This window comes from Nicotiana tabacum, chromosome 4, assembly GCF_000715075.1.
Source record: "Nicotiana tabacum cultivar K326 chromosome 4, ASM71507v2, whole genome shotgun sequence".
Lineage (NCBI taxonomy): Eukaryota > Viridiplantae > Streptophyta > Magnoliopsida > Solanales > Solanaceae > Nicotiana > Nicotiana tabacum.
The window spans coordinates 8,604,847-8,616,399 of record NC_134083.1 but is presented as its reverse complement, the minus strand read 5'-3'; the positions used below and the strand labels follow the sequence as shown (position 1 = coordinate 8,616,399).

Sequence of the window (11,553 nt, the reverse complement as noted above, 5' to 3'; positions counted from 1 at the left end):
GGTACTTGAAGCTAATGCCTCATTAACCTGGCCTTTCAGCTGTCCTTGCACAAAATTGTATAGTAGTAAAAATAATTCTTAAAATTTTAATAGAAAACATATTGGACTCCCCAGTCATATATTTAAAAATGTTTAGAATATTTTCCTAGTCTTATGAAAGCGAGAAATTAAGAATTAGCTTGGTTTACAATTGATAATTGCAAATTAACTACTGTTTTGAAATTAATTAAAATTTAACTATTTTTTATGGGGGAGTAATATTTGGACAAGAATATCTAACTTAAAAAAGCACAAAAAATTATTTTTTTAAATCTTTTTCGCTTTCTTCGGACTTCAGCAAAAGCTGAAATTAAAATTATAAGGCTGCATCTTGTTTGAGTTTCAGTATTTTTACTTGAAGTTCCGGCACGATATGCTAGAATTTAACTTCTAAAAGTTCGAACTCAAGCATAATATGTTAAAATTCACATACATGATGTCTTGTTTGAGTTCCAACATTTTTTCTTGGAATTTCAATATAATTTGCTAAAATTCAACTTCTAAAAATTTGAATTCCAACGTAACCACGTATAGGGTGTCTTTTGTGCTAGAGTTTTACGTACAAGAATTTTATAATCTAGTATATTATACTGGACCGTATTTCAGTAAAATATATTTTTGTCCAAAATTTGTTCTCGTATTAAATAATAATTATTTTTCAATTATTTTATAATCCGAAAATTGGCCAACTTACACTATTTTGACCATTTTAAAGCGTTATGTCAAATACACAGAATCTCAAATTGATGATCTCTTCGGACAGTATGGTAGATTCCTTTATCTCTCGTTAACACTCTCCGCATTCGACACTTGTGACTTGTTGCTTGACTCACGCACCACATCTCCGTATAGCAAGCAAAAATGGGAAACCGGCGGTTAGCGGTGGTAGCGATAAGCGACGATGAGGACGACGACGACAAATTGCCGCTATCGCGTGTAACACGCGCTTCCAACAACGGCGAAGTTAAAGCGAATAGTCAAAGGAAGCGTAAGAAAGTAAAGCTCGACGAAGAAGAAGAAGAAAAGCCACAGGAGGAAGAAGAGGAAGCGAATAATGATGATGAAAGTAGAGATAAGAGGAAGAAGAAGAGGAAAATGTGGGAAAACGAGGAGGAGGAGGAGGAGGAGAGAGGCAGGGGGAAGAGGAATAAGAAGAAGAAATTTGACGAAGAACCGGAGCTTGAATCGGAACCTGAACCGGTTGAAGAGGAGGAGGAGGAGGTGGAAGAAGAACAGCTGGAAGATGCTAAGCCTATTGGTGATGTAATTAGGGTTACTGGAAAAGGTAAAGGGAGGAGAAACCATTATGAGTCCTTCGAGTACGATGGAAATCGCTATGAACTTGTGAGTTTTCATTCCTTTGCTTTGTTTCATCGAAAATGCTTTCGAAATAACATAGGAAATGTTACTAATTGAAATTTTGTTTGTGTTTTGGAAAAATAATTGCTTTTTTCCCTGTCTTGCAGCTGAATTTAGGGTTTGAAAAATGTTACTTATTACTCATAGGTTGCATTTGGAATGATAGAAATTGGAAAGTACATTACTTAGACTATTCTGCTGGGCCTGCCCACCAGCACAGATACTCTGTCCATCGAATAACTCCGCTCACCAAGGCTTAGGCGGATGGGAAGAAATCACCTAGTAGTGTTTAGGATAATATTTCCCCCTTGCTAATGCTTAGTAGCGGAAGTCATATTCCTTTACAAATATACAAAACTAGTACTCCTTATTGCTAGCTTCAACCAACACTACATTTTTCTCAACTTTTGATACAAAAAAAATATTACCAAAACACTATCCTCCTACCATTTCTTTCACCTTGTAGAACTGTTATATGTCATCGGCTTTTGTACCTGACCTAACATTGGAAAATAATCTAGAAAATGATTTCTGATAGAACACTTTTCGTGAAAATTATTTTCCTTGGTAAACATTTCATCCATAATGTTTGAAGGAGGTGATTTCATGGATCCACTCTGCTTCTTAGTCTCTGGTTGTTTGGTTTATTGATAAAGTTTAATGGGGTATCATGATATAGGAATGGGTTTCTAGATGCCCTTTACTTCAACATCAGAAAATACTGCAAACAGCTAGTTTAGATTTGGATTCACTTTGATTTAATGAGTATCATTTGATGTAGTAATGGCTACTTTGTAAGGAGTTGGAGAAATGAGAGGGCTGATTAATCTGAATTAGTATCTCTCCTGGTAGAAGTGTATCACTCTGACTTGAATATAGTGGAAGAGGCTTGGTTTGGTGTGCCTGGATGTTGGTATGAGAGCTGAGGAGATTTTGTGCAATCAATATCAATATCAACACACTTTGAACTTTGTAAAGTGTGTTATAGCTACTTTTCTCCTGTGTGGTTGCTCTTATTACTAACTTTCGTTCTTCTACAGGAGGATCCCGTGCTCTTGGTTCCAGAAGCAAAAAATCAGAAGCCCTATGTGGCAATTATCAAGGTAATTCTTTTTCAGGAAGATACATGATTCTTTTGGAAATTAAATAGATGCACAACTTATGCGAATGCATATGCTATTTCCCAGTCAGGAATCAGGTCAGTTGCATTATTAGTTTGGTTGTAGCATGCAAACTAAGCTTATATGTTAGTTATTTCTCTTTTCTGCTGCGAAATTTGGGCACTCAATTTGACCTGGATCTTAACTGCATTTTGCCTCATCTAGTGCCCCATCGGAGAATATTTTCTATTTGGTAGTGCTGAAAGTCTGAGTAAAACTCCTTGAGTTGGGAGTACAAAAGGGAAGGGAAGAAAACAGAATCAAAGCATTAAATTGTAGCGTAAGAAGGAAAGAGCAGACGAACAATAACTAGTCTAGAAAAAGATAATAGTTGCTCTCACCTAAATACAGGCATCTATTTAAAGTTGGGGTGAAAAGAGGAGGTAGTTGCTGGAAGGTAAGTATTTCCTTTGATTGGTAGGTAATGGAAGAGGAACTGAAGTGAAAGTGGAACATATGCAAAATGCCACATTCGCGTTTCATGTCTTCTAAATTTGACAAAAAGGAAGGTTGTTGAACCCTTACAATGTCTAGACATGGAAACATGCAGGTTCGTTTTTTTTGGGGAGGAGGAAAACTTGCTTGAGTTTCGCTCTCACTTTTGATTCATTTAGCCTCTAGTTTTTTGGCTTAGCAAGTAATTTAGGAATAGAGGGAAGACAACATGGAAGGAGGCTCCGTTAAGATTCTTCGCTCAGATAGTTTTAAATAAGCAGTCTGTTTCTTGGAGAATCGATTATCCATATGAGCATATCTTTTGTTTGGTAAAAAGTGATCAGTATTTTATCTGCAGCATCCTGAATTACTTTTCTAGTTTTGGCATGAAATTCTCGGTAATGTTTGCTTCTCTGGATGTTAATTTATTGTGGTAATCACTTCTACTCTCTTTTCTGGATTTTTCCCCCTAATAGGATATTACTCAGACCAAGGATGTGAACATGATGGTCACAGGACAGTGGTTTTACAGACCCGAGGAAGCTCAAAGAAGAAATGGTGGAAATTGGCAATCACGAGACACGAGGGAATTGTTCTATAGTTTTCATAGGGACGAAGTTCCTGCAGAGTCAGTCATGCACAAGTGTGTGGTGCACTTCATACCGTTAAACAAGCAGATTCCAGGTCGGAAAGAGCACCCTGGTTTTATTGTTCAAAAGGTATATGACACTGAGCAGATGAAGCTTTTCAAGTTAACAGACAAGGATTATGAAGATACCAAACAGCAGGAAATTGATCTGCTTGTTCATAAGACTATTGCACGAGTTGGGCATCTTCCTGACATTGAAACTGAGGATAATTCTGCAGCTCCTGTTAGTCAGGAAGACCAATTGAAGAGTAAACGACTTTTGAGGAAGAAGAGCATGACGCCTTTGGATGTCACCAGAGAAGATGAAGCACCAACTAGATTTGGTCAATCTAAAGCAGAAACTCCAGGCAGTTGTCCCAATAATGCATCAGAATACTTCATCATCCTTTCAAACTTCAATGTCCTAACTGGTGAAACACAGCGTGACAAATGGCTGGATAAACTGCTGCAGTCAATTCAGTTTTTGTGCAATCCTGTGGATAATGTACAAAATGATGGTAAAGAAAAAGGGGGCTCAGATGTTACTGATCTTACTTGTAATTCCGGTTCTGCAAAGCATGTGAATGAGTCTCCAGACAATGGTGCCAATGTAAGAATTCGCTTTCCAATGATTTTGATGATTGACAGAATTTATGTATAGAATGCTAGTCTCTATTCAGATTTTCCTTGAAATGTGTGTTTTCTTGGACTATTTTCAGGATGATAAGTTTCGATGGCCAGACAGTGCTGTCCCTGCTGTAGTCGCTCTGGAGAAAGCTGCACACGAGACTCTCTCATGTGATTTTCAGAAGTACAATCAGAAGATGAGGCAGTTAACATTCAATCTTAAGGTTAGTACCTTTTTTCTTTTGAGGAGATGGGGGTATGAGTCCGTGAGTTTATTTTTTTTTCCTTCTAATTTTCTATGTGAATATATTTCTACCTTCTAATTGTCCAATTTTCTCGATGTTGTTGTTCTATTTCCAGAACAATTCTTCCTTATCAAAAACATTCCAGAACAGCTCACTCTTAGCACGCCGTCTTTTGAATGGGGAGTTGGATCCCTCACAGATACTGAACATGTCCCCCAATGAGCTAAAGGTATGAGCACAGGGAAAATAATTTACTCAATTTGTCGATTAATTTTTTTGTTTTTCGCTTCATATGCAAATATCCTAAAATGCTAGAAATAATAGTCTGTTTGTGTTTTGTTGATTTCTGGATTTTGGGGGGGGGGGGGGGTAGGTCTTGCTTTGGTGGTCTTACAGACCGTTCTTGAATCCACCATGTGCAACCTAAATAGGTTTACCACAGTTCATGAAATCTACATATTGTTCAGGTGTGAATAAAGTAAAGCTGATTTGGAAACCAAAATATGATTGAGCATTTTTCACAAATAAACGCACACAATAAAGGAAAATCTGATGTCTCTTGAGACCTTTTGGGAATTAAATATTGGCGTACTCACCCCACAACCCCCACCCACCCCACCCAAAAAAAAAAGGAAAAAGAGCTAGGAGAATTCATACAAATGAAGAAGTTGAGCAATTACCTGTACACATTTTGGAATTTCATGCTCCTAAATTAAGCCAAAAGGGTGCTTGAAATGTGGAAGGTGTCTTCATTTCCTTCCCTGCAAGAAGAAACTAATTTAGGTTACGTAGAAGACTGTACAAACCTGCCTCATAGTTTGGTTTTGGTTTTAAGAATTTAAGAAAAGCAATTTCTTCTGCTTAATATTCATTTCTTTTGGTGGATGGTTCATTTGGATTTTTATCCACACTTGGCAAATACAAGATTGGTTTCTTGAGAAGAATGTCTGCCTTATACGGAGATTATAAGTTATTAATCTTTCTCTGAAAACCTGTAGTTTCTTATTTCTGTGTGGAATCTGAAAATTGTCCCAGCAGATTATGCTTTCCTTTATTTGATGTTGTTCTCCATTTCTATCTCAGGAAGGTCTAACAGCAGAAGAGATAGCAAGCAGGGAGCCCGAAGAGCCGGAGCCCATACAGGTTTATACTATATTATTTTGTTCCTGAAGAAGCTTAGTTGCTATATTAAACAGTCATCTTCCTTTTTCTCTTTGTATGGAGGAAGATGTTTTGAAGTTCAAATTCCAACAGACAAGAAAAACGTTAGGTGATCTTTTCTCATCAGCCTAAGTTTTGGTGGGCAAGGTTAACAAATACCTGTGATGATGGGAGATATCAGATATCTGGTGGAACAGTCGTGGTGCGCTCAAACTTGCCTGGACACCACTTCTATGGCAAATATTTATAGCCTAAGTAGGTGTCTAAATGACTCGACTGTTGGGCTTTAATACTAGATAAGTTTCAACATGAAACTGAGGTCGACTCAATGGAGTAAATGAACTCCGGCTTCATTTTGAGCTCAATATATGCTTATTTGAAAATCTTTAAGAAATTCAATAAAAAAATTCGTGCTTATATACTATTATTACTGCTCGTCTGGTAGATATGATGGTATTCGTGAAGCTACTTTGAAGATTTAGTCTCATGATGAGCATGCACTAAGAATATATTCAGTTGAAATTTTACAAATAGCTTCAGGGAAATAATGTGTTCCGAGGGAGATTTCGGTGAATAAAATCTTCCTTTCTGGAGAGGTCAAAGAACTGCATATGTTGATACAGATGGGGCCAAATTTTCTTGCACCTAGTAGGTGCTCCTTTTGGGTATTGACAATGTTGGTAATTTTTCGGCATTCAAGTCTTTAACCAGGATTTAGTTTAACTAACCATAGCAAACTTTAGTTTAGTATTTTGGTGATGGAGTTGGTCGTTGATTCTGATCACCAGCTACATGTATCCCTTTGAGATAAGACTAAATGTGATCGGAATATTTTTCCCGTATTCAGGGAGGACAGGTTTTTGTTTTCTATAATGAAGTTGAATATATATCTCCACAAGGTAGGGTAAGGCTGCATACACACTATCCTCCCCACTATGTGGGATTATACTGGGTTTGTTGTTGTTTGTTGTTGTTGTTGTTAAGTTGAATATAGCTTCTCAATGTACTGAAAGCCTTTTAATTCAGAAGAATTATCTTTTCATGTTGAGTACCTGGAAAAAGAGTTCTAGAAATTTGGCCATGATTAATTGGCAAAATTGATGTGATCATGTTATAAGACTGGGAAACATTTCATTTCGACATATCTTATTGCTTGTTTCTATTCTTTTTGTGTGACAGATGACTGATGCTTCTTACAGAAAACTTTACAAAGGTTGAGTATGTTGTTTCTCGTCGCTCACTTCTGATTGGTTTGTGGCACAGATGACTGATGCTCGTTGCAAAAGATGCACAGAGAAAAAAGTGCGGCTCATGGAGATTATTCAGGCTGGACATGGAGACCGTTACCAGGTTTGTGCTTGCAGCTTTTTTCTGCTTGAGATAGACTTCTTCGTTGATACATCATGATGTTTCTCTTTGGATATTTCTTGTCCTCTCTTATTATTATTCATTTTCTTTTGGGGGGAAGGGGTGGAGAACTGCTTATTATGTTAGCGATTCCTTGCCGCACCCGAAACTTCAAATAGTTGATTGGATTTTGATTATATGTTGATAGTGGTGGGGAAGATATTTAAATATTATGTTCGATGTTGTGACAGTAAGTGATCTCTTATTGAATTCTTTTCTGTTCTCGGGGTAAAGCTAATTCTCCCATGTCATGATTGCCATTACACTGAGCTATCATGCAAAATGTTGAAGGGAATTACCTTGCATAAGGACCTTTTTTGCCTGTCATGTGTCTTAAATTTTATGTAGTCACTTTGGAGTTTCTTGTATTTAAATAAAAAAAAACAGATTGAATATGGTGTAAGCGCCATTGGGAAACTTTTCTAATAGAATCCTATGTACTTTTTAGCCGTGTTATCTCCGATCTTCCTCGAATATTCTGGTTGCTGCACTGACTGCCTCTTGTTTCTGTGTTATTTATTTTTTGATTATCTCAGCTGGAGTGTATTGCTTGTGGCAATACTTGGTATGCTTCTAGAGACGAAGCTGCTAGCCTAACAATAGACGGGCCAAATTTTACGAAGAGTGTTGGAACAGAACCGTTAGCAACTGCCAAGTTCGAAGACGTGGAGAAGAATTTAACAAGCCCTAGAAGAGCTGATAAAGGAGCTAGTGATATTCTGAAGAAGACAACTGAAGCTTACATGCCAGTTCTTGACAGCCAGAGATCATTTAACAAGTCTAGGACTGAAGATAATACTACCACTAGCAATGCTGACTGACTCTTCTGCTAGTTTTTAGTTCACTTTAGACATAACCATTTCCTGTAAATAGATACAGTACATACATAGTTTTTCAAACAGTTTTTCTAAAGTATATTTACTTGGGGGTAGTAGAAAATTTGGTAGGCTAGACAGAAATTCAATTGTGACAACTTGGTATGGATTGTTCTGTTTCCAAGAACTGTACAATCTGCACACGTGTACTAGGGTAAGGTTGATGTGTGTAATCTTACAGTATAGTTTCAGCTCTTTTCACCTAAAAGTGAGGTGATTTAAGTTTTGAGTGTATTTTCTGTTCACGTGGAGTAACAGTTGCTTTACGTGCCTTACTGACTTGGTTCCATCTTTTGGACATGCATTCATGCAATCTATCAGAACGTGCAATCAAGGAACGTGAAGAAAAATAGACGAATTGAGAAGGAATCTTTATCTATAGACTATAGGTGATGGCAGCTGCGTACTCACCAAAGTTGAAAAATCTGACCTATCCATAAATTTTCTTGACTTGACAAGAAAATTCATGTGATATAGCGTAACATCATCAAATCACTTTATATACTTTTAAAGAGGATCTCATTTTCAAGCTTACATCAATTGACTTATGACGTACTTTCACGTACAAAAATATGGGGTATAACATATAAAATACCTCGTCTTATGCACACGCTCTTTAAAACACTGGTCACACTGCCCGGCCTTAGTACATTTAACATGGTTTGTTTGCAAAAACAACGAATAGAGGCTAGAGGCACTTCTTTCATTAAAATCAAGAATCCAATTGAAATGGGAAAAATACTACAATAGCAAATGTGCTTGAATTAAAGGATACAAACTTCAAACATGAATAGAATTTGGAAACAAGGAGTCAAAACTAAAAACTACAAATTTAAATTAAACAATAACAAATCAGTCTTCAATTTACTTGGACATGGATTGTACTGAGGGAGCTTGATTTATTTGTTGGTTTCCATACTGCTGCTGAGCAAGTATGCCATTCCAACCTGCAGTAAGTTTTACACACACATGTTAAAAAATTGTTTGCTTCTCTTTAAAATGTTACTTGTAATAAGCACATAGGCAAATCTAGGACGCAGAGGCATGTTTATGTGAAGGAGCATGGTGCACGTGAACTCATATTTCTCTTTGTATACTATGTATAATAATGTTATGTTTCTTAAAATCTAGTACTAAAATATACATGTGGGCACCCGAGCTCAAAAAGTCTTATGGTGCAATCATATTAGGTGCACGTAAGTGAAGTTAGGGGTTCAAATCTCATGTTTTTAGGCATGTCTAAGTGTACCCTTTTGTGTTTTAATTAAGTAGTACTTTTTTCTTCTTCTGTTCTATTTAGTTTATTGATTCAAAATCCCTAAATCTAACAATACTAGTTCTCCTTATGTCCTCGCAAAATCTTATATAGTTAAACCAAATATCTATTATAAAACTCATAGCAGTGGATGATGTAGCATATAGTCAACAAGTACAATGATTTCAATATTTTTTATATGGAGTGTAAGTATGTATATTAAAAATCACTAAAATTACAAGAAATTTTTTAATTTTACCTATAATTTCTAAATGATAATGGATTTATGATAAGAACTCAAAGATTGAACCCGTAAAATTTTTGAATTCACCTCTTTGTAATAGTGCACCCATATTTTTGAAAACCTAGATCTGCCTCTGTTAGGACTGGTTATGTGGATTCAAGTGAACCAGTATTTTCAACCTGAATTATGTATACTGAAAAGCATCCAAAATGCATATGCAGAACACATTCATTTTGACTTCACTGACTCGAAACATGACTCTAGTTCCTAGATTGGCCTGTGGCTAAGTAGAACCATAATAGGAAGGATGATTTCATACCTAGAGATGGATCAAGCCCCCTAATCTGAAGCTCTCTGAACTCTTGACAAAGTGAACAACATGGACAAAAAATGTGAGAAACAACATCTGAATAGGGAGCTTCCACCAGATTGTACCTCTGCCTCAGTTTTGTTCTATACTTAGAGCCCAAGACCCATTGAGAACAAACAGCAGGCATCATCAAGAGGTACATGAAAGTCCCCAATGGACACGCTGCAACCACCATCCAAAAATCATAAAGAGTTAAAAACACACTTCTTTTACAAGGCAATTGAAAAGAATTCAAATGGATTTTTAAGAGGATTTAATTACTTGTTTCTCCTGCATCTTGAACTTCAGCTATCTGCCCAAACGTCAAACAAGGTAAAAATGCTGTCGTAGTAGCTGCACACAAACAAGAATTTTAATATCGTTATTAATTCCGCCAGATAAAGAGAGATTCATACTTTTTTCCAGGAAGTTCTACATTCTTTTTTTTTTCTTTAGCCTTCGGACATCCGATACTCATTGGTCCGACTAATCCAGACTAAAAGTCCACTATGGGGTAATTACCGCTCCTTACCAAAGAGGACTTCACTCCTAGGACTCAAATTCGAAACATTTATCATTCAACCACAATCTCTGGCAGTGGAAGATTTACGTGATAGTAGCAGAGGCGGATCCAGGATTTCAAAAGGATGGGTGCACTATTATGAAGAGGTGAATCTAGAATTTATATTTGACGGGTTTAACTATAGTCTCTTACTATGAACCCACTACACATTTAAAATCATAGGTTCAAAATTATATTCTTTTTGAAAGTTTAGTAGTTTTCACTTATATATCTATATTCCTGGCCGAAAATAGGACCGTCTAGAGTGGGATTTGAACCGTCAATTTCACTTGTAGAAGTGCACCAAGTAATTATTGTATCATAGGAGTCTTTGAGCATGGGTGCACGCACATATATTTAAGTAGTTTCGAAGAAATATAATATTATTATACATGATTTAGGGAGAGGAGTATGAGTTCACGTGAAGCCATATGTATTAACCTAAATACGCCCCTGGTGATACACTACTCCATGGTAAGACTTGATTGACACTAAGATAATATACATGGTAAAGGAGAAAAGTGTAAATAATTTACCATTAGTTTGGTCCAAATGACAATCGAATAAGCCAGTGCTCCACGGAGCTCCTGTTAGTGTTGGTGTTGGTGTGTGTACAGCTCCTTGATATTTTGCAGGATACGAGGCACCGGCCTCTGACTGAGGATCTTCAACTTCATTAGACGAATCAATTCTACCCATTGTATCTTAAGCTTTGGAGTCTGAGTAAGAAGAAGAGAAATGAAGTCCTTATATAATTTGAAGGATTTCGTCATATACTTGATAAACAAGAAGAAAACTTGCGTAGACTTTGAACAACTAATCGATTAGACACTTCAAATCCGCTGTAGTCAACGGCACTCACCTTAATTATACTACCATTTGGACTTTTATCTAATCACCGAATTGGAAAAGGATTTCCATTGTATTGATTTCAAATCAAAACTATGCTACTATAAGATTTAAAGCCAAGTTGGCTAAGGTCACATGCAACTAGCCGATTTTTCTGGGCAAGTGCACACTGGAAAGTCGTTGGTATGATTAAGTCAATTGTCTTTGTTTGGCTCATTTTGTAATTTATAGATGGGCAAGAAACTGCTATAATATTCTTTTTTCAACTTCTTTCTAACACTCCTTAGCGTGAATGTGAATAACTTCAATATATCCGTGGTAGTTGAAAGTCCAACAGCATCTAGAGATTGCGGTTAAA

At 36.6% G+C, this 11,553-nt stretch overlaps 2 protein-coding genes across 4 annotated transcripts; one reads left to right on the top strand and one right to left on the bottom strand.

Annotated features, from left to right (window-relative positions):
• The first annotated feature begins 736 nt into the window (after positions 1-736).
• Positions 737-8,170, top strand: LOC107801785 (ASI1-immunoprecipitated protein 3). 3 transcript variants are annotated; one of them, XR_012708488.1, is made up of 9 exons: positions 737-1,383; positions 2,439-2,501; positions 3,470-4,231; positions 4,341-4,472; positions 4,609-4,722; positions 5,577-5,636; positions 5,722-5,909; positions 6,918-7,004; positions 7,598-7,628. XR_012708488.1 is itself a non-coding variant. In XM_016625173.2 (8 exons), the coding sequence occupies exons 1-8, from the start codon at positions 901-903 to the stop codon at positions 7,880-7,882; spliced, it is 1,986 nt and encodes a 661-aa protein (XP_016480659.1). In that variant the 5' UTR covers positions 737-900; the 3' UTR covers positions 7,883-8,170. The 3 variants fall into 3 exon arrangements, 2 of the variants coding, with proteins under 2 accessions (XP_016480659.1, XP_016480660.1); XM_016625173.2 differs by lacking the exon at positions 5,722-5,909 and having other exon boundaries at positions 7,598-8,170; XM_016625174.2 differs by lacking the exons at positions 5,722-5,909; positions 6,918-7,004; positions 7,598-7,628 and adding an exon at positions 6,834-6,887.
• A 448-nt stretch (positions 8,171-8,618) lies between these two features.
• On the bottom strand, positions 8,619-11,514 carry LOC107801786 (protein PLANT CADMIUM RESISTANCE 8-like). The gene is made up of 5 exons (XM_016625175.2): positions 11,209-11,514; positions 10,883-11,065; positions 10,067-10,138; positions 9,755-9,967; positions 8,619-8,883 (listed from the first exon to the last, which is right to left on the bottom strand). The coding sequence occupies exons 2-5, from the start codon at positions 11,043-11,045 to the stop codon at positions 8,801-8,803; spliced, it is 531 nt and encodes a 176-aa protein (XP_016480661.1). The 5' UTR covers positions 11,046-11,065; positions 11,209-11,514; the 3' UTR covers positions 8,619-8,800.
• Positions 11,515-11,553: the final 39 nt, after the last annotated feature.